The sequence below is a fragment of the Podarcis melisellensis genome (genome assembly GCF_964234715.1).
Source record: "Podarcis melisellensis genome assembly, chromosome: 6".
Lineage (NCBI taxonomy): Eukaryota > Metazoa > Chordata > Lepidosauria > Squamata > Lacertidae > Podarcis > Podarcis melisellensis.
Window position 1 is genome coordinate 99,153,054 of NC_138538.1, and position 22,816 is coordinate 99,175,869.

Below are 22,816 nucleotides of genomic sequence, written 5' to 3' on the forward strand. Positions count from 1 at the left end.
GCGGGCGAGGCCTTCCCCTTTAACAGGCGCCCGCACACGGCCAGCATGCCCTGAGGTGCCTCTCTCGGATTGGACAAGCCTGGAAGACCACCAATCGCGGCCTGCCACTCGGGGGGAAGCGCCAGCAAATCCTGAAGGGCGGGGCGTGGCAACGAGGAGCCACTTCTCGCGCCGCGATTGGCTCGAGGGTGGCGACGTCACGAGGGAGGCCCTCGAGCTGGGACGGGTCGCCGGGAAGGCGGGAGCCGCTGAGGCGCCTCCACGTCAGCCGGGCAGGCGGGGCGGGATCGGCGGGCGGGCGGGCGCGCGCGCTGCCAGAGGGGCCCCTCGAGGCCAGCCTCCCTCTCGGCCTCGCCGCGACCAAGGCCCCCCGCCGCCCCCGGGCAGCCCGCCAGCCGAGGACGTTGCTTGCGCATCCCCCTCTCGCCCCCCAAGAGGAAGCAGAGCCCAGTTAGGACAATTAGTCAGGCGGGTGTCAGGAACTGGGGAGCTTCCAAGGTCTGCTGCTCATTTATGGCTTTCACACGGGTTTGAAAGGTAAACTCGGTATTCTTCAATATGTCGACTGATAAAATAGTAAAGGAAAAGAGCAATTGTAAATCTCTACCTAAGCACCTTGGGTAGCTTTTTCCTTTGTGTGTTTTTCTGACAAGGTCTCTAGCTTCATTTCAGCACAATGAGATAATCCTCCTCTCAGACTAGCCTGCCAGCTTGTCAGAGGAGGAGTTGTGCAAAATGCAATTTGACACTTGAGGGAACTTTCAGCGAGCGATCTTTCGTATCTTTTTGTGTAGCATTGTGGATGTTGTGGCTTGGCTCTGCTCTTTTGCTTGTCCTTCCATGCTGAGACAAGTACACAACCATTATTAAAGGGTTAACATTTTTCTGAAGGATAAGTGTAGAATGCATATACTTCACTGAGCAGACACTGGGAGCTGGGGGATGTAGCTCAGTGGTAGAGCGCGCGCTTCGCATGTGTGAGGTCCCGGGTTCAATCCCCGGCATCTCCAGTGTTTTTTATTCTCTTGTGCAAATTTTCCAATTTCAATCCCCTCTGTCTGCCAGTACATATAAAACATGTATACTTTTGTCTATTGAGTTTATGTGTTTCTAAGACTGTTTGAAATTCATTACTTAGAACATTGAAAATACAGGCTTAAACGTGAGTTTTCTTCCTCATTTTAAGTAACACAGTTCTTGCAGATTTTCTAGATTGTAAGAAAACACTTGTTACAATATATTATGAATTTGTAACGTAAAAAAGAAAGTTGCATTGGCCGGGAATCGAACCCGGGCCTCCCGCGTGGCAGGCGAGAATTCTACCACTGAACCACCAATGCACATGCTTGAATTTATTCCTCAGATGCTCCTGGGAAGTTTTTTGCCTTACTGACCTAACTCACTGACTAGAAGCTATTTCATCAGTTCCATGAAGTGTTATATTCAATTGGTAGGTGTCTGTATACATGTTTGTGGAGGGGGGGAATGTAAACAATGAGGTCAAATGGAATTATTATTATTATTATTATTTATATTATTATTATTATTTATTATTTATACCCTACCCAACTGGCTGGGTTTCCCCAGCTACTCTGGGCGGCTTACAGCATATATAAAACATCAAACATAAAAAACTTCCTGATACAGGATTAGAGATGAAATGGGGGGAAAAATACAGTTGGGCAAATTTGTTAAAATTTACATGATTGCAAAATAAACACAGTAATTTGCAACAGTAGGATTTGATAACTCAAACATCCCAAAATTACTATTCTATCCAGAAATTATAGATGAGATTCTGTGGCTTCATGCTGATGTCACCCTTTTTTTAAAAAAAAGGTTTCTTTGTTAAAGACTGGCCCCTTACAAGTCCACAGGAGAGTGTCAAAAGACGCTACAAGTTCTTTTCTGGTTTATGAATATTTCCCTTTATCATAACAGAGTGTCATAGAGGACGTTGAGCACAATGAATTAGAAGTCTTCAGGCAGATCTCTAATTTAGCAAGAGAATGGAAAGCATCTGTACAACCTTTCCCATCCTCTCTGCAGATTTTAGATCCAGGAAAAAGCCTTCTTACTGCCAGCATTAGCACCCCACTCCTTTCCCAAATGGTGGCAGCTGCTGTCAGGAGGGGCTGCTGGCCTTCCCTGGGCTGGCTTGGTCTCACAGTGGCTCAGAGGTCCTGGCTAGGTTGACTGGCATGATCTGGGAATGACCCCAATCCTCTTTTCTCCTTTTGTTCCTTATAAGGTCCTGGAACACCTCTTGCACCCGTCATGGGGTGCTGCAGAAGCTGTGTGGCCTCTCCCTTCTTTACTCTGGTTGAATGAAAAGGAATAGTCCATTAAAGTGGGTATTAAAAAGAAAGCTGTAGTGTAGGAAAAGGATGATGAGATTAGCAGTGGCAGCTGAAATGGTCCCTGCCTTGTGCATTCACATGGGTAGATGGACCCGTGTTTTAGAAATCAGGATGAGCTCCAGGATGATGATAGCATAGGGTCACCTCCTCAACAGGTAGGAGACCCTATTGGTGGCAATGCTTGACAAACTGCAGACCTCTACAAGACCTGGCCATCAGAATGGCTATGGCTGATGGTCAAGCACCATGACCCTGTAGGGCTAGGGCATAAAGTAACCCTCAGAACAGCTCTTACTCCTAGGAAGAAGGGTGATAAGAGAGAGAAATGTTCCCTGATACCAAGATGAGGGATTCCTTTGGAATGCAGATAGAGTTAATTGATAAGAATAATGATCTGTTGTGAGCTTGACAGAAGTGTACAATAGATGAGCTTTCCTGCTTTGGCTCGTCTTCCTTTTTTTTCTTCTTTTTCTTTTATCTTTCCCATTGCTTATGTTCCCATTGCTTTCCCTTTGCTTATGTTCTGTGTCATGTACTTCAATATTTTTTGTAGTTCTGAAAGTTCTTTTTCATTACTATTAAGGAATTTTCCTTTGTAATTTTGGTTGTCTATATTTATATGTACCTGTTTATTTGTACCTGTTTAAAGCAAAATAAAAGTTAATTTAAAAAAAAGAAAAAAAAGATAAAGAGCACTCGTGCTGGATATGTGGTTGGTGCTAGCGGACAGGAACTACACAATATGCAGGGACCATCCAGCATCACAGGTACAGGAGTCTAACTGGTCAAATGGGTCCATGGTTATGTCCATGCTTTGCCTCTTCAGAAGACTCAGATGTACAACAACATAGCAAGGTGGTTGCTGGCACAGGTACAGTGGTACCTCGGGTTAGGAACTTAATTGGTTCCGGAGGTCTGTTCTTAACCTGAAACACCACTTTAGCTAATGGGGCCTCCTGCTGCTGCTGCTGTGCCGACAACATGCGATTTCTGTTCTCATCCTAAAGCAAAGTTCTTTGTTGTTGTTTAGTCGTTTAGTCGTGTCCAACTCTTCGTGACCCCATGGACCAGAGCACGCCAGGCACTCTTGTCTTCCACTGCCTCCCGCAGTTTGGTCAGACTCATGTTTGTAGCCTCGAGAACACTGTCCAACCATCTCGTCCTCTGTCCCCTTTTTCTTGTGCCCTCCATCTTTCCCAACATCAGGGTCTTTTCCAGGGAGTCTTCTCTTCTCATGAGGTGGCCAAATTATTGGAGCCTCAGCTTCAGGATCTGTCCTTCCAGCGAGCACTCAGGGCTGATTTCCTTCAGAATGGAGAGGGTTGATCTTCTTGCAGTCCATGGGACTCTCAAGAGTCTCCTCCAGCACCATAACTCAAAAGCATCAATTATTATTTGTTGATCAGCCTTCTTTATGGTCCAGCTCTCACTTCCATACATCACCACTGAGAAAGCCATAGCTTTAACTATACAAGCCTTTGTTGGCAAGGTGATGTCTCTGCTTTTTAAGATGCTGTCTAGGTTTGCCATCACCTTTCTCTCAAGGAGCAGGCGTCTTTTAATTTCGTGACTGCTGTCACCATCTGCAGTGATCATGGAGCCCAAGAAAGTAAAATCTCTCACTGCCTCCATTTCTTCCCCTTCTATTTGCCAGGAGGTGATGGGCCCAGTGGCCATGATCTAAGTTCTTAAAGTTCTTAACCCAAGGTAATATTTCTGGGTTAGCAGAGTCTGTAACCTGAAGCGTATGTAACCTGAGGTATCACTGTATTTTCCTCCAGAGCGGACTGACTGTGGGAACCAATGAGCTCTTAGAACAATTGGTCTTTAGGTTTAGGTTTATGGGAGGCTGCACCCCCTTACTCCACTCACCGACACCTTGCCATTCCCCCCACGTTAACCCCCATGGGCTTCCCCATAACAACAACAACAACAATAATAATAATAATAATAATTTTTTATTTATACCCCACCCATCTATTTTTTTATCTTGCAGGTAGATAAACACTAGAATTGCATATATCATGACATTTCTCTCTAGTTTCCCTGTTGTGGGTGAATCCAGAAGTGTTAAGAATGTGGGCCACAAATTAATAATAATAAATAAATAAATAAATAAATTATTATTTATACCCCGCCCATCTGGCTGGGTTTCCCCAGCCACTCTGTGCGGCTTCCAACACAATATTAAAATACAATCCTTCAGATATTAAAAGCTTCCCTAAACAGGGCTGCCTTCAGATGTCTTCTATAAGTCTGGTAGTTGTTTTTTCCTTTGGTGGGAGGGTGTTTCACAGGGCTGGTGCCATTACTGAGAAGGCCCTCTGCTTGGTTCCCTGTAACTTCGCTACTTGTAGTGAGGGAACCGCCACAAGGCCCCCGGAGCTGGACCTCAGTGTCCGGGCAGAACGATGGGGGTAGGTATACTGGACAGAGGCCGTTTAGGGTTTTAAAAGTCAGCACCAACACTTTGAATTGTGCTTGGAAACATACTGGGAGCCAATGTAGGTCTTTCAAGAGCGGTGTTGTAGTCCTGGCGGTCTCTCCCAGTCACCAGTCTAGCTGCCGCATTCTGGATTAGTTGTAGTTTCCGGGTCACCTTCAAAGGTAGCCCCACGTAGAGCGCATTGCAGTAACCCAAGCGAGAGATAACTAGAGCATGCACTACTCTGGCGAGACAGACTGCGGGCAGGTAGGGTCTCAGCCTGCGTACCAGATGGAGATGATAAACAGCTGCCCTGGACACAGAATTGATCTGCGCCTCCATGGACAGCTGTGAGTCCAAAATGACTCCCAGGCTGCGCACCTGGTCCTTCAGGGACACAGTTACCCCATTCAGGACCAGGGAGTCCTCCACACCTGCCCATTACCTGTCCCCCCAAAACAGTACATCTGTACTGTTTTGGGGGGACAGGATTCAACCTCAATCTGTTAGCCGCCACCCACCTTCCAACCACATCAACACTCAACCATTACACTTTACAACTACTAAGCTCACTTTCATCTTCCTAACCCCACTTCTGAAGACACTTCTCTCTTCTGTTCTGCATACCTGCTTTACACCCCTTTTAACATTTATGCCCATGCCACCTCCTCCCCCGATGTCAGGGCCTCGCTGGATGAGGAAGAGTTGTGCGCATTAACCACCCAATAACCACGCATTAACCACCCAATAATGTCCCCCACCTCCTCGGATGACACAGAAGAGGAAGCCCAGAGGGGCTCCTCCTCCTTGTAGTTTATGGCTGCCTAGGAGGAGTCCAGAGGAGGAGGACTAGAAAGGGAAGGAGGGGCCAGACAAGTCTCAGCATTGTATTCACCTTGACATTTTTGAATTAAAAAGCTGATCGCACTTCAAGTTTTCCTTCTGACCTGTGGATGAACCTGCCTTCCTGATAGCCCAAACACCCCCTTGCACACAAAACTACCCCATGGTAACGTGCACCTTCCTCCTCCCGCATCCTTTTCTCCTTCTAATTATGAAGCCACTATACCCTTCTACTCTGTGGACCCTTTTATGCCCCTGCTTTAATCTTCACGCCTATTTTGATGCCTCTTACTCACACAGATATATGGGGGTAGCACCTCTGCTGGTGGACACGTCATGTTCCTCCAGGGGTAGTTTGCCCACCTTCGGTCCCCATCATGCACTCAGCTCTCACCTTTGGCTCCTAGCAGCTGTCAGTATGCGATAGCAGCCACGCTACCCCCTCCCGAATGGATTTATCTGGCCAGCTAAACCAGATGAGGGGAGCCAATGGGTCTCAAACCCTTGGCGAGTTAGGGACTTCTCCTGCATGGAAAGGCAGGCTCTAGCAGATTGAGTGGATGAGAGCAAGAGGGGGTCCAACGATCAAGAAGGCAGTTTCTGCAGGTGTTGTTGAGGTATGTGAGGGGCAGATGGGGCTTGTCCACCTGGGAAGGTAGCCCATCTAGAAGGAAATTGATCCTAAACCTCCGCTGCCTTGTGGGATATCTTCAGGAGAAGTAAAGACTCAGAAGTAAACCCTACACGAATCTGGAGTGGAGTCCCTAAAATGGTTAGATGAAAATGGTACGCATCTGATATCACCTGCAGCTTAACTGGTGCCAAATGTATTGCTCTGCTTTCCTTTGGACCATATCAGCAAGGCCAAGGGGTCTTGTCTGGACAGCACAGAACCTCCATGCACAGTCCAGGTTTGTGTCACAGGGAGCTCACTTCAATGCTGCTAACACAGTGGTTTGACTTCACCCCCAGAGATGCACTTCATTGTTTCTTGAGACAAGTCGGATGCCAACAATACTTGCACAGATCACCCCCATATCCACACCTTAGCTTCTCTCCTATTCTGCATCCCCCTTTGCATGCACCCATGATATGTTATTCCATCTTTAAGATGAATGGAATCTTAAGAGCAAGCCTCCCAGTTAGCTTCTTCAGTTAAGATCAGTTGGGGGGTGTTGCACACGTGTGGGTGGTTTGCCTGCTCACAAAATATCTCTTCTGCTGTAAATTACGGTACTACATTGAATCTTGCACTTAATGTTGAGCACACCACATTGTACAAGAAGTGAAATACATTGTGGGAAGGTATTATGGAATATTTGCGGGCTCTGCATCCTTTATCTCACACAAGACAGTTGAGCAATGGCAGAGAGAGATGTTTGAGTACAGCAGGAAGGGTAGTACGGTGAGAGGGGGAAAGTGGTTGTTTTAAACAATGACAGAAATTTGAATAAAGCAGTAATGGCCATACATAATTTTATTTGTTTCACCTTTTCCTAGTTCAAATCATGTTTAAGGCGGCTAACAACATGAAAAAATATAAATTGCAAACATAACAAAAGTGGTCATAAACAAATAAAACATCAAAAAGTATGCAACCAAATTAAACCATTTCCACATAAATTATGTAGTAATTATGTAAGGAGAAATGGCAGTTTTAAACAGCAGTAAAGGTTTGAGTAAAGCAAGGATGGTAGAACACTGAGGGATTTTTAAAAAGTTCTAACAAGAAATTAAAGAGATGGGTTCACCACAGACGCTAACTCCAAAAAGCTAACAATCCTAACTTCCTTCTTGTTGTACTCAAACCTTATTTTAAACAGTCACTGCCTCTCCTCAGTGTCACCCCTGCTTGCTCTACTTAGACTTCTACCATGACTGCCATGACTTTATACAAATCCAGGATTGCAATGTGGCAAAGCAAATCCTCCAATGCAATGATTCTTACATTTCTATTATATACAATGTTTGCATATAAAAAGATAACAAATGTAGCAAATGTGCTTTTGTTTTCCAAATATAAAATGCATGTAAACAAATTTTAAGTACAATTTGCACTATCTTCTGCCTTTTAAATAAGTTGTGACTGCATATTCATATTTCACTTTCTCATTCAGATAGTAGTAGTAATAATTTTTTGGCGTTCTCCAGTGTTCTGGCATTATCCGGTTCTAAGCATCATAATATAAATTAGGGGGAAAAACCATAGATTGCTTTCTGATGGCTCCCAAGAGGATGGTGTTTTGGAGATCAAAGTCCAACCCCCAGAAATTCTGCTCTGGAAACAACATTGAGCAGCAGCAGCTGGAAAATATTATCCTTTATACTGTCATGCTAAATATGTACCGTATTTTCCGGCCCATAGGGCGCACCTAGTTTTCAGGGGGGAAATCAAGGAAAAAATATTATTTCCCCCCCCCCCCGCAGCTCTGGGAGCATGCAGCCTGTCCACTACTCCAAGACCTTCTTCCTGCTTTTGCGGGAGGTGGCGGAATGGCCAGTCAGTCCCTTCTCCCTCCTCGGGGAAAAGCCCCCAAGAGCAGCGCACTCTTTAAAGGCTGCGCAGCTCCTACGGGCTTTTCTACGAGGTGGGGGAATTCTCCCACCTCGTAGAAAAGCTCGCAGAAGCCGCACAGCCCCTTTCACCCATCTCCCGCAAAAGCCCACAGAAGGGAGAAGGGACAGACTCGGCCAGTCCGCCCCTTCTCCCTCCTTGGGGAAAAGCAGGCAAAAGCCGTGCGCTCTTTAAAGGCTGCGCCGCTCCTGCGGGCTTTTTGACCCAGCTTGTGGGGCTGGCAATGGGGGGAAGCGCTGCTTTCCCCCACTGCCAGCCTCAATGCCGGGTCGGAGAGTAGCGGGAAGGCGTCGTGCAACGCGAAGCCTCCGGAGCGTAGGCTTCCTAGGCTTCGCGTTGCTATCGCTGAAGCCAAGGAGCCTGCATTCGCTCCATAGGACGCACACACATTTCCCCTTCATTTTTGGAGGGGAAAAAGTGCGTCCTATAGGGCGAAAAATACGGTGCTTCTAATGCTTTTATATTGTGCTTTCAGTGTTAGATTGCTTTGACAATTTTAACAGAAAAGCAGGGTATAAACTTAATCTACTCTAAAAAGAAGTCAACCTTACTTTAGATATATTTTCAGTGGATGCGTCGATTTTATATAATTTTTGTGTACAGCCGTTTCATAAAACTCTACTTGTGGAAGGAGGCATCACTCCCCCTCTCCCTGCAATGACCTGCTTTGCATTCTATAACAGTGTGCATGTTACAGGCATTATAAAAGCACTGTTTTCTATATGTTCTCTAATTAAAATGGTAGATGGGGATAAAACAGCTGGTGCCAGAACCTGAAATGTAGAAATGTAGAAACTTTCATACCATTTACATTCATCAGGTTCCTTTGCTATAACTGTTTTCAACACCAGTTAAATACATGTGTTTAGATGAACCTATCCAAATATGTAAAGTTAGTGTGTATTTTAATGTGCAATTTTATTTTATGATGTATATTTTAAACTGCTTATTTTATTTATATTTTGAGTTTAAGGTAAACTTACATTAAACTTGACTTTTATTGTTCATTTTTGTGTACATTTTAGATTCTCTGTAAACCCAACGTAGCAGTTTTTACAATTAAGTAGCATACAAATTATGATCAAATAAAATTCTATTTTCAATTTGATAATACTACTCACAGTCCTCAGGTTATTGGTCAACTTATAATTGGAACAATGCATAAACCAGTAGCTAAAGCAAGAGTAGGCAAACTTTTTGCATCCAATGGCTACATCCAGTCCAGTGGGGGGGGCAGTTGGGGTCCATGTGCCAATGGTGTAGTTCACGTGTGTGCAAGTGTGCACACAGGAGAGCATAGTCTTTTCAGCCTGCTAAACAACTCTTTGAGGCATGTGGACTTTATGAGGAAGAAGGCACAGGATGGCGACTTTCAACATGTATCCTTATCATCATCATCATAGAAATAGATTGTATACCACCCTTCATGTGAAGATCTCAGGGTGGTTCACAGCATAAAAATACATAATAAAAACAAGAACAAAAAAAACCCTATTGCCTCTCAGCAAACTTTGCAGGGGGTAGATAAATTTGGCAGTTGGGAAGACAGCTTGGGCACCCACAGCCTAAACAGTGTTTAGTACATTTGACCATGTGATCTCCTGTCATAGTTATTTATAAATCTGCTTTGTAGTTTATGCAGCATCTATGAGTAGTTGAGTTTGTAAAGCTACCACACACCATCTCACTAGCAAGAGACATTAAGACTGCCATCCTCTGCACACTTTAGAATAAGTCCCCATTGAACACCTCGGCCCCCGTGGTGCTGAATTTTCAAGGCAGGAAATGGCAATGAGCTGTAGTACATTTAAGAATTTTAACAGTGTTCCTGACCAGTTGCATTTGTGGCATACAATTTTCAGGTCTGGATTGGAAGTGAAAGATTTGAGTCACTTAACCTAAAAAGCAAAACGTACAAAGGGCAATTGTTAGTGATTTTGGTATTTTCAGAACATGAAACATATAATGCTCCAATTGGTTTTAGAGAACCTACTCAAATATGTAGCAGTTTTTAGTGTTCAGCAGAAATGCTCCATTTGCTGAACAATATCATACAGCAAATTCACTCTTACTGTTGATAGATGGATAATGACACTAGGACAATCATTATCTCCGTGGCAACAGTACTGCATATGTCAGAGGAACATTGCACATGGAGCGGATGCTACTTTTTACAGTCCTGCCTCGGCTTCCTCAGATATTCTTTCTGCAAAGCCAATATGCCCAGAGTACAAGAGCAACTAAGGGCAATTCCAAGGCTGCAGATTTACTGCAATGAATGGATAAGCTTGGCATGCCATGCAAATGAGTCTTGTGATACCTTCAGAACCAACAAATTGATTGTGGTGTGTTTTGGTAGGAGCCCGTACAAATGCTTCTGAAGGAGGCCCGTGCCTACAAGTTTAAACTACACATGCACTAGTCTTTAAAGAAGCACAATAGTATTGCTTTCTCTGTGGTCAGCCAACATGGGTACCTTTCTACAATTTATTCAAAACACTTAGTAAATGTTCAGTGCTGATGGTTTTCAACAGCAGACAGCCATATGCTTCTGCACAGCCCATAGGTGAATATGAACCAGCCATTCTCCGAATTTTGTTCCCCACTCCTAGCAATTAGCATGCCAAATAATACCACCTCTTGTCCTGGAGGCTCCATTTAGCAATTGGAATGATCAGCAATACTGATCTTCCCAGACTAGTTTCATATTATGTCCCAGTTATATTAAATTCAACTGAACACATTTCCATTAAGAAAGATGGGAAGTACTTGCCTTTTTGAGAATTTGGCCGTTCTTTACTAACTTCCATTCCAATGAGTCAGCTCATTGACAGCTTATTGCAGTTGGTTTCAGGCAGGAATTCTAGGTCAGTGTCAAATGTAGCCATTGATATGCTCAGTGAAGAGGTAATTTTGTTCAATCACAAAAGCAACACCTGAAATAAAAGGCAGAACCTATAAATTGGGGCTCTTTGCAGAAGACCTAATGGTCACAACACCAGACCCCCTAAACCAGGAGTCAGAAATTTTTTTCAGCAGGGGGCCGGTCCATTGTCCCTCAGACCTTGTGGGGGCCAGACTATATTTTGAGGGGGGGAATTAATAAATTCCTATGCCCCACAAATAACCCAGAGATGCATTTTAAATAAAAGGACACATTCTACTCATGTAAAAACACGCTGATTCCGGGACCGTCCATGGGCCGGATATGGCCCCTGGGCCTTAGTTTGCCTACCCATCCGTAATCAGGGAACTCAACACATTTGCAACAGTGTCAGACCTACAGGTAAACTTTGCAAAGTCTGAGGCTATGTGCTTCAACACCCCCCCTCATACCCAAAAAGAATTCACAAACATCACTAAGATAAAACTTTCCCGCACCAAGTTCAGATACCTAGGGGTACAAATAACCAGAAACCTCAACAAATTATACCTCCACAACCACAACCCCTTGTAGCGACAAATCAACTAAGACCTGAAGAGATGGAACAATACCAGCTTCATTCTCTCAGACAAAAGTCATGATCAAAATGATCACCCTCCCAAATCAACCTACCTGTTCCAAACTCTCCTAATCTGAATTCCCCCAGCCCAACTTCACAAATGGCAGAAAAAAATACACACGCCCTATTTTTCACTCTAAGACGCACCAGACCACAAGATGCACCTAGTTTTTGAAGGAGGAAAACAAGAAAAAAAATATTCTGAATCTCAGAAGCCAGAACAGTAAGAGTGAAAGCAGTGAAAGCCACAATCCCTCTTGCTGTTCTGGCTTCTGTGATAGCTGTGCAGCCTGCATTCACTCCATAAGACGCACACACATTTTCCCTTACTTTTTAGGAGGGAAAAAGTGAGTCTTATAGAGCAAAAGATATGGTATTTATATTCTCACATAATAAACCAAGAATAAGCCGCAAATACCTGCACTTCCCCTCCTCAGAAGGAAGATGGGGAATCCCCAACATAGAATCATATTACTCCGCCAACTAAGTATGCCACATAATCCCATATATTCTAGAAGACGAGATGAAACAATGGGTACACTTGGAGAGAGACACAACTGAAAATACCCCCACCACAGCATACCCATTCCTCTCAAACAAAATAAGGGAAATCCCCACAACACTAAACAGGTTTACACAGACCATGCTTAAAGCATGGAAAGAATAAGTAGGTAAATTGTCCCCAACCCCATCCCCACTAATACCCCTGGCACACCACCCACTATTCCACCACACAGAACAAAACCTTCAGATAAAAACCTGGCAGGCCAAAAGCTTATACCTCCTAGCAGACTTCTACGAAAACAACAAATCCATATCAACACAAGAAATAAAAGACAAACTAGGGCATACCCAGATGCCCTGGCTAACACACCACCAATTACATGCCCTCCTAAGCAACCCAATTGTAAAATCAGCAGCAACTAGGCCCTTGACAACCTTCAAAAACCTCCTCCTAACAACAAAGGAACATGGCAAAGGGTGGTATCCACAATATACAAAATACTGCTCCAATACCCCACAAACCCCCCTGACGTAATCAAAAAACAATGGGAGGATGACATAGGCTATGAGATTAACCAACTCTTCTGGACAGCAGTCACACAAGAAATATACAAAATAACTAAACAAGTATTAGAAGTCACCCCAGAACTGGCCCTACTAAAAATCTTCCAATATAACAATGCCCACTCATACCACAAAGAGCTCATAACCCACCTACTCTCAGCAGCCAGAAACATGATAACCAGACACTGGAGAGACCTGTCAAGAGTAAGCATGGACCAATGGTATCAAATAGTATGGGAAACAGCCTTCTTAGAAAAACTAACCAATAAACTGAAACTGACACAGGGACAAATAGAAGAAGATGCCTTCACCCCTGTTTAGTTCCCCTTTATCACATACATAACCCAACAAGACAACAACAACATCCCCCAACAGCATACAAATCAATCTGGCTAACCTGATTAAAAAATACACTCACTCACAGCTCACACACAAAAACAAATCTCACTACAGCCAACCAAAGACAACCAACCACACCCTAAGCCACACCCAACATCTCTCACCACCAAGGAAATACAACAATTGAATAGCAAGTAATGCTGACACAACCCCTCAGACACACTGAGTAATAGAAGCATAATCACCCAACTCAATCCCACTTGGCACTCTCCTCCCCCCTTTTCTTCTCCTTCCTAATTGTTTAAACCAATTCATAAACCAAGAACTTATACATTGACCACTAATAATGCAACATATGTTGTAGATATTTATCCACATTTATTATGCTATTTTTTGTGATATACAAATGACATGAGGAAACTTGGTATACTTATTTGTATAACGATATTCTTGTTTATAAAACCCAATAAAAAAACCAAAAGAAAAAAGCAACACCTGGATAGCTCAGTTGGTTTAAGTGTGATGCTGATAATGCCAAGGTTTGCAGGTTTTATTTCTGTGTGGGATAGCTGCATATTCCTGCATTGCAGGGGGTTGGAGGAGATGATCCTTAGGGTCCCTGCCAACTCTGATTTATTATATAATCCAAAAGGCTTGCAGGCTGCCAGAGAAAAGATAACCTGAGTGCATTGTGCAACAAATTCTTGAGTTTCCATTTACCAAAGGGGCTGTGGAATGTTAGCGACCAATATTGCGCTACAAAACTGATCAGCGCCAGAGATTAATTTGAACTTAAGGCATTATGCATGCGCAATGCAAATAACAACAGGTTGTGGGCATCCATCTGTCTCAGGAGACAATGGAGGAGTGTGCCTTTGAGAGTGAGGTCAACTGATGGAAGGTTGCAGCGTCTGCTGTGACTATAGGGTCTGATGATGATGACAATAATAATAATAATAATAGTAATCATAATAATAATAATATATTATTTAATGTATGATATTTTAGTGTTTTTTGGTTTCTATGGAAGCCGCCCAGAGTGGCTGGGGAAACCCAGCCAGATGGGCGGGGTACAAATAATAAATTATTATTATTATTATTATTATTATTATTATTATTATTATACCCTGTCCATCTGGCTGGGTTTCCCCAGCCCCTCTGGGCAGCTTCCAACAGAATATTAAAATACAATAGTCTATTAAACATTAAAAGCTTCCCTAAACAGGGCTGTCTTCAGATGTCTTCTAAGAGTCTGGTAGTTGTTTTTCTCTTTGACATCTGATGGGAGGGAGTTCCACGGGGAGGGCACCACAACCGAGAAGGCCCTCTGCCCGAGTTCCCTGTAACCTCACTTCTCACAGGGAGTGAACAGCCAGAAGGCCCTCGGCACTGGACCTCAATGTCCGGGCAGAATGATGGAGGTGGAGATGCTCCTTCAGGTATAGTGGACCGAGGCCGTTTAGGGCTTTAAAGGTCAGATGTGGGAGAGACTAGTTTTGTTACAGTTGGGGCAGATGAAGGCGTCCGGTTGCACTGCTGCAGATACACCATGGTATTTCTTCTCTCTGTACTCCTCCCAGCAGTTGTGGAGCATCCATGAGCAACACAAACAACGACAACGACAAACTATAATAGTCAATAGCCACTGAGCCTAGGGCTTGCTGATCGGAAGGTTGGCAGTTTGAATCCCCACGACAGGGTGAGCTCCTGTTGTTCGGTCCCAGCTCCTGCCCACCTAGCAGTTCAAAAGTACATCAAGTTCAAGTAGATAAATAGGTACTGCTCTGGTCAGCATTTCCATGCGCTGCTCTGGTTCCCCAGAAGTGGCTTATAGTCATGCTGGCCACATGACCTAGAAGCTGTCTGCGAACAAATGCCGGCTCCCTCAGCCTATAGAGCGAGATGAGTGCGCAACCCCAGAGTAGTCTGCGACTAGAGCTAACGGTCAGTGATACCTTTACCTTTTTAGCTGAGAAGATCACTATATTATTGACCTAGATGTAGTAATCTCTTGAGCAAGGAACTTCAATGGAAAATGGCAGTTTGAAACTAATTACCAGTTAGGTAATTTTTATTGGTTTAGTCAAATACACACAGGAAATAAAAAATACCCCATACCTCAGGTTATGAACTTAATTCGTTCTGTTCTTAACCTCAAACTGTTCTTAACCTGAGATACCACTTTAGTTAACGGGGCCTCCTGCCGCCGCACGATTTCTGTTCTCATCCTGAAGCAAAGTTCTTAACCCGAGGTACTATTTCTGGGTTAGTGGAGTCTGTAACCTGAAGCGTCTGTAGGCCGAGGTACCACTGTACATACATATGTAAACAAACTGTTTTAACTCATGTTATTTCTTGAGAAGATTAGTCCTCTCCAGGGAGATAACCTAAGTGACCAGAGGACAAATTTACATCTGCTTATTTACAAAGCATAAGAATGAGTACCATACTGTAGGTACTTTGAACAACCCTAGCATGGCAAATGGGTGGCGCTGTGGGTTCAACCACAGAGCCTAGGGCTTGCTGATCAGAAGGTCGGTGGTTTGAATCCCCACGACGGGGTGAGTTCCCGTTGCTTGGTCCCTGCTCCTGCCTAGCAGTTCGAAAGCACACCAAAAAGTACAAGTAGATAAATAGGTACGGCTCCGGTGGGAAGATAAACAGCGTTTCCGTGTGCTGCTCTGGTTCGCCAGAAGCAGCTTAGTCATGCTGGCCACACGACCTGGAAGCTGTACGCTGGCTCCCTTGGCCAATAAAGCGAGATGAGCGCCGCAACTCCAAAGTCGGTTACGACTGAACCTAATGGTTCTGAACCTTTACCTTAGATGTTCAGAAAGCACTACACACTTCTGACAAAGAGCAAATTAAGCACAGGCTGTTGAATTGTACCAAGGGGTTCATATGACAGTAAAGCAAGACTTGGTTCTGGATGGAGAGATTAACCTGTGATGTCAGCAAGAGTGGTGAAAACCTGGATCTAAAAGTGTCCAATTTATCTGCAACACCACCACATATGAAAGACAAATCTTTCCCCACATCCCATCCATCATATCAGAGACAAAGATGGGTCACTCTGATAAAGTCTAATGGGCACATCACCACCCAAAAATTGCCTTCCATGTCACCTCTTGGATTTTCGCTGAGTTTTTGAAGGAGGGCGAGTCCCCAAGCAGTCCCACATACTATATATTCATCTTTACCCCCAAATTTTAATGCTCATGCAGGGCGGATAGTTACATTGATCCTTATAATTCCTTGAGGCTGCCCCTTTGAAGTCTAGAATACAGATCGCCAGTAAGTAGGAAATGAGCGTAGTTATTTCTGCACTTTTACTACCCTTTGATTCCTAACATTTTTTGCAGACTGAGGAAGGTGAAACGACCAAAGGTCTGAGTCGGCAGCAGGCAGCTCCTGATGTCCCTACGAACCTTGTGGGCTGCCGTAGACGAATACGGGGTTGGATGACGGGCAGGAAGCACCTTAAACAGAAAGCGCTGCACAAATAGCTTCTTGCTGTTTCCTTGGTCCCACAGGCCCCATCTCGGCCGACCTCGGGCTGCTCGGACTTCCAATGGGTTCGGACCGACCCCAGGCCTCTTCGCCCGGCGCACGGCTAAGCGAGGCGGATCCCACGAAGGATGCGACGGACGCCGGCCGGACTGCTCTTCTCTGTGCTCTTCCCGAGAACCGCCGAGGGGCCGGATCGGGCGGGCGGCGGGTCTGAGGCAGCTAGACGCTTAGCCTTGAAGCCCTTTAGCTTCGGAGGCCGGAAAACAGAAAACAAACACACCACCACCACGCCGGAAGCGGAAGTGCCGCCGCCGCAAATCTCGTTTCTTCAAGACTCCAACTTTCCCCGCCTCCCGTGGGAAAGTGACAGAAAGCCCCATCAATCACAGCACAGAGCGTCGCGTCGCGTCGCGGTACTTCCTTTGCGCAGTCATAGGAGGCAGCAACAGCTCCTCTACCGCAGGAGAGATTTTATTCAATGGCCACTGGGGACGAATAGGAAGCGGCCGGCCGGCCTGGCCTCAATAGTCATTGGTAGCTTGAGTTCGACTGACAGGAATGCCTGCCTTTCCGTCGCGGCGCGTACGGGGCGGTGCTAAGGAAGCGCAGGCAGCCCCGCTTAAACATTATTGGTAGCCCGAGCGTGAGTGACAGAAGCGGAACCGTGGCCTGCGTCCCTTTGGCTAGGCCGCGAGGTCGCCTGAGGGAGCCTACGGCGAGCCCGCAGCCATGAGCGGGTCCTTCTGCCGGCTGCCCGCAGCCCTGCGGCGGTGGCGGGGCGCGCGGCCCACGACACTCTTGGCGCGGCCGCTGAGCCAGGCCGGCCCCGGAGGCGGCGAAGCGGAGGGCGGCGAGGGCGTCGCTTCGGCCGCCGGGTCGAAGGAGGCGGTGGGGCGCCTGGTGCGCGCTCACCCGGTGGTGGTGTTCATGAAGGGCAGCCCCGCGCAGCCCCAGTGCGGCTTCAGCAACGCTGTGGTGCAGATCCTGCGCCTGCACGGCGTCAGCGACTACCGCGCCTACGACGTCCTGCAGGACCCCGGCCTGCGCCAAGGTAGGCGGGCTCGGCGGAGGGGCCTCTGCGCCCGCGACACCCTGCGAGGCTGCCCCTCTGAGGGGAAGGCGGGCCGAGGCGGGAAACCTCGCTGCTGCTGCCCGCCTGCGTTTGCCAAGGCCTGAGCAGTGGGCCCCCCCGCCCCTCTTTCCTTAGAAGGGCCTGCTGTGGTTCCACGGAGTCTTCCTCATTAGGTTTCTGTGGCCTGGCGGGTGGGAAGCGTGGCTGCGGGTTACGACTGTTCTCGCTCCCCGCCACCCCTCGCCCAGTCTTTCCCAAGGAGGAGAACGGGGAAAGTGGGTGCTGCTGGGTGCCACTGCCTGCAGGCGCCCTGAGCCTCTTTCGGCAGAAGAGCACAACCCTCCCCTCTCCCCTTCAATCTGATGTTTCCCGAAAGGCTGTGTGAAGTGTTGCGTGTACACACGGACCCAGCCAGGCTGCCGTAGCCTCCAGCGCTTCTCTCCTCCGGCCTTTCCTGCTATCGAGTAATGTGAGGGGAAGCGGTTGCTCTTTGGTCCTGCCTTCCCCGCAACATGGGAGCTGGATGGAGATGTCCGTGCAAGTGCTCGGATGATCCTTGTAGGATCGCCAGTCTATTTTTGCAACTCAGGAGGGCCCTGCGACCAAATTGAGATTTCCAGTTTGGGGTTTGCATAAGTTGTTCTTAATATTTTATTATTTATTAAATTTATATACTGCCCTTCATCCGAAGATCTCAGGGTGGTTCAGAAGATAAAAATACAGGATAAAAGCACAAAATAAATACTTAAAAACAAAGCAAGACAATGACACCCCCCTCCCACAAACACATTTAAAAGGCTGTAGAATATAAATCACCCAAAGGCCTGGTTGAAGAGGAACGTTTTTGCCTGGCTTCTAAAGAGTTATGAGATTGTATCATTTTTCAGAGCACTTCTAGAATATACACAAGAGCTTGCACCACTCCCTCAACTCCAAATGTCTGTCGGGAATAGATAAATAATTTGGACAGAGATAAAGAATTTGTATTTGCCAAACAGAGCAAATAGGTGTTGAAAAGCAGTAAAATATCTTTTTTTTTAATATGCAAATACACTTAAGGTTAGGTCCAAGAAGTGCTATATCTTTGTTCAAAAATTTCTGTTTAATGCATTAGGAAAGTCTTCATGTAGTTTGTGTGAATCTGTTGGCCAGGGATCAGGGCTAGAATTTGAATCTTGAATGAGTTGCAAGAAGAAAAGTCTTAACGGAGGAAACAAGAGCCAATGCAGTGTTTTGAGTGTTAGCCTAGGACCTGGGAGACCAGGTTTAACATTTCTACTCAATCATGAAGGTGACCTTGTGTGAATCAGGCTTGGCTGAACCTTCCTCACAGCTTGGTTGTGAAAATAAAATGTGGAGGTGAATGATGTGCTTTACCATGAGCTCCTTGAAAGGAAATGTGGGATATAAATGTAATAGTAAAGATAAGAATGCAGTGCTGTTTCAACATGCTAAGTAGCCATGGAATGTAGAGAGACAATTGAAGGAAAAATGGGGCAGTGAGAGCAGAATCTTTTGCTTTGGGGGAAAGTGGCTGGATAGAATCTGGAACCAGGGTCTCTACTTTTTGGAGGAAGGATAAACTGCAACATGTGTTTTGCAGGCAATGATTGATTTATACACGCCTAATTAATATGCAGCAGAAAAGAGGGTGCACTGGGGGCAGAGTGGGCTGATGCACACTCCACTGATGTGTGCAGGGGTCAGGAACATAACCCACACACAAAATGGTTGTTGCCTGTATTGTAATTTTTTTAAAAAAATCTAGATAGCATTTTTTTTAAATTGTGGGAATTAATCAAACTGAACTGATGATTCCTCAGGCCAGTGTTTCTCAAATGTTATGAGATTATCCTGGATCCTCCATATCCTAACACCAATCTTGGAAACTTGCTGTGTGTACAAGGGGTTATGTGTGCAGGGGGCTGGACTAGATGACCCTTAGGATCCCTTCCAACTCTATGATTCTATGTGTTTACAGCACCACACTAGTTTTCTGTAAGTAGCTAAAGTACAGTACTGGATTTGATTGTGGGGAAACCCCATTTCAAATTGCAATGGACAAGCTTAATCTATGGGGTTGTTGGAATGAAATGCTTCTCTGTTCCCCATATAGCTTAAACAATATACTACTGCTTTCCACTTGCCTGGCTCCAAAATGCCCTTGTATAGTTTTGTGTTTCTCCTTGGTACTTCTGTCTCTAATCTGAAATAATTGGCTCTGCAGCATTTTTTAAATTTGAATGAACTGATTCAATTCCATAATTCCATGCTTGGAAACCTCAGGTCTTTAATTAGTCAGTTTTGTCAGCTTAAATTGTGTTTTACACAGTCCCCTGCCCCAAGTTGAGGAGGAGAAGAGAGAAGGTGATACAGACTTAAAGCCAATAATATTTGCTAAAAGGCTATGGGTTGTGTGCTTCCTTTCTTTACTCCAGTATAGTCTTAACTGCCTTGCCAGTTCAAAAACACTGTTATAAGTTGTCTAATGTATTTGGTTTAATTTGTCTTTCTGTTTTGATTCAGGAATCAAAAACTATTCCAACTGGCCTACTATTCCCCAGGTCTTCCTGAATGGTGAATTTGTAGGGGGCTGTGATATACTACTTCAGATGCATCAAAGCGGGGACCTAGTGGAGGAGCTTAAGAAATTAGGAATTCGCTCTGCACTTCTGGATTCGGAGAACAACCACGGAAAAAAATAAGCAAGTGACTGTTATGACTTTGACAAAGACAACTTTTGACAATTTGGTACCAGAAAAGCCTTATGCAATTTAGCTCAGAAAGGCAACTTTTTGAACTAACAATGAGGTTTTATCATTAAGCATTATGTTACCCACTCTACTGTACAATAGACTGATATGTGGCTATTCTGTCTTGAATTTTTTTTAAGCATAGCTCTGTAAATCAAATGTTTTACAATCAAAGTAAATCAGTAGTTCACTTCTATTTTTAATGATTTTGTGTTCATTTTGCTTGAGTCACCAAAAAGTGGAACTTCTTTTTCTGGGGTGTTTCCATACTAGCTGTTTATACTCCAGAACTGTTACTCTTATTTACTCACTTTACAGTATCATTAAGTTTTTGCTGTGCTTTCACTGTGGTTATTTCATATTTCCCCATGCTGCATAAAGTCTGACTTTAAAAGAAGAAAGAACAATGCTAGTTCCACAGGTGCAGATGGCCTAGCACTTCTCTTCCATTTTGAGATGTGTAGTGGCTATTTTTAAATTGGTGCTAATGCACTCTGGTGAAATTTAACAGATTAAAAATAAACAATAAGGAAAGGAAAGGACAAGCATTTAAGAATGGTGTGCGGCAATAAGTAACTATTTACTGAAGCACCTGATGAGAGAGAATGAAATAGTTTGAAGAAGTAATCAAATAAATTTAAAGTGACTGCTTTGGGATTTACATCAGGCATAGGTTGAATTAGGCAAGTTCAAGGTCATTTGTTACCTGACTACTCTTCTTTCACCAGCAGAAACTTACAAAGATTTATCCCAGCACATATGCCCCTGAATCCCAACAATGCTAATAACAGGAATAAACTCCATTTAAACTCAGTGGGATTTCCTTCTGAGTAAATATTTGAAAGGTCATTGCTGCTACTGTTTGTTTCTTCTCCCGTTGCTAGGGTTGTTGAAAAAAAAGCAGGGTTGTTTTTAAAAGTTCCTTAAAGGGCATCTAAGTAATAAGACAGTTGCTCTTTAAAAAGCACTATAATGCATTGAAACTGCTTTAAAAAATCCCATTGAGGAATTATTAATGAACAGTTGCCTGGATGTGAATTGTACTCTTCTGCACTGGTGTGAGTGTGAACATAGCTTAGTGGAGTGTTTATGTGGAAAAGGCACAATAATCCCTGCAGTGTGGGAAATCTATTGCAAGTCTGCTCATAACTAACACTATGTAAAGCAGTGATTGGGTAGGTCTAGGAGCTGTGCATCTGGAAGCATCTTTGGATCATCTTCATAATTTGCAAATTGTGTTCTAGGCATAGTGTGAGTTTCCTTTGCTTCTCAGTGAAAAATGAAGGAAGTTGATGCCTTCGTTTTATTTGTGTAGAGTTTAGGAACCTAATCAGTCTATATTTAGGGACACATATTAAGAGTGCAGTAAATTCTTAGCTTGAAAACAAATACCACAGTAGTCATGATTACTGTTTCCAAAGTCAATAAATGGGTTTGGGGGGAAAGCCAGAAGTTTAGATTAAAAGCCAGGAAGTAACTTCTACCTCTGCCCAAAAGACTGCCTCAATTAATATAAAGTCTGTAATCAGTGCTTTAATATATATAAATTTTTTGTGGCTCCAAATGGAAAATGTGCAGTTTTGGTATCACAGACATAGTTTATTGCTAGTGCCCATTTTTATATAAGTGCACAAACCCCTTGGGATACAGCCTTGGAACCAATAATTGGGTGTTTAACATTCTGAAATATTTTGTAAAGTTATGCATGGACATGTGTTTTTTCAAATCTGCAGTGATTTGTGCTTCACTGAAATATATTTTCTATCCAGTTGAATGAGGAAATAAATCTGTTTCATGTTGGACTGAAAAATGTAGACAGCATAATATTTGTTGATTTTTTTTTTAAAAAAAACCTCCATATATCAAGCTCCCTTAATATTTCTGTTTCTAGGCACAAAAATATATTCATTGAAAGCTTACACATTTCTTGTGCAGCTACAGTAGTAGTAAAATAAGGGCCCTCACTATTTTTAAATAGGCGAGCAGTTTGTACCATTGGATACAAGTAAATAATCTGAGAGATTTGTCTATTATTGATCTGTGATTATTTCAAGTTTCCTTTTGAGGTAAAGGGCCTAGAACATGATTTTTAAAATCCTGTCTCTTCACAGATTTCCTGATATTTTTTAAAGCCAGCAGTATGATGGAAAGCTCTGAAAACATAAGGAACAGTTTTAACAGCACAATCCTAACCATGTCGACTCAGAATTTAATAGGACTTATCAACAATATTAAGGAGCATGAAGGCTGGAGGGCATTGAGAAAGTGACATGTTGCAGTCATGTCACTTCCATTTCTCTGTGTACTTTTCACTCTCCCCCCACCCATTGCAGACATGTGACTCCCAGAAGCTTGTCCTTGAGGAAAA

At 44.3% G+C, this 22,816-nt stretch overlaps 1 protein-coding gene and 2 long non-coding RNA genes across 4 annotated transcripts in view; 2 read left to right on the forward strand and 1 right to left on the reverse strand.

Moving 5' to 3' along the window:
• Window positions 1-22,816, forward strand: part of LOC309372028 — a 43,740-nt gene that overhangs the window by 5,756 nt on the left and 15,168 nt on the right. The gene's annotated exons all lie outside the window — the stretch shown is intronic.
• On the reverse strand, window positions 9,183-17,079 carry LOC309372588. Of its 2 annotated transcripts, XR_014169568.1 has the most exons (4): window positions 16,542-17,079; window positions 13,609-13,774; window positions 10,977-11,139; window positions 9,183-10,101 (listed from the first exon to the last, which is right to left on the reverse strand). It is a non-coding gene; the product is annotated as an uncharacterized lncRNA (long non-coding RNA). The 2 variants fall into 2 exon arrangements; XR_014169569.1 differs by lacking the exon at window positions 13,609-13,774 and having other exon boundaries at window positions 16,542-17,042.
• Window positions 17,303-22,258, forward strand: GLRX5 (glutaredoxin 5). The gene is made up of 2 exons (XM_081916267.1): window positions 17,303-17,674; window positions 20,222-22,258. Exons 1-2 carry the CDS (start codon window positions 17,353-17,355, stop codon window positions 20,398-20,400), a joined length of 501 nt encoding a protein of 166 aa, XP_081772393.1. The 5' UTR covers window positions 17,303-17,352; the 3' UTR covers window positions 20,401-22,258.

Bases quoted from the DNA above. Each gene is read 5' to 3' on its own strand.
- GLRX5 (XM_081916267.1), top strand. From the start codon at position 17,353: ATGAGCGGGTCCTTCTGCCGGCTGCCCGCAGCCCTGCGGCGGTGGCGG. The intron at 17,675-20,221 runs GTAGGCGGGCTC...GTTTTGATTCAG, and splicing joins GGACCCCGGCCTGCGCCAAG to GAATCAAAAACTATTCCAAC.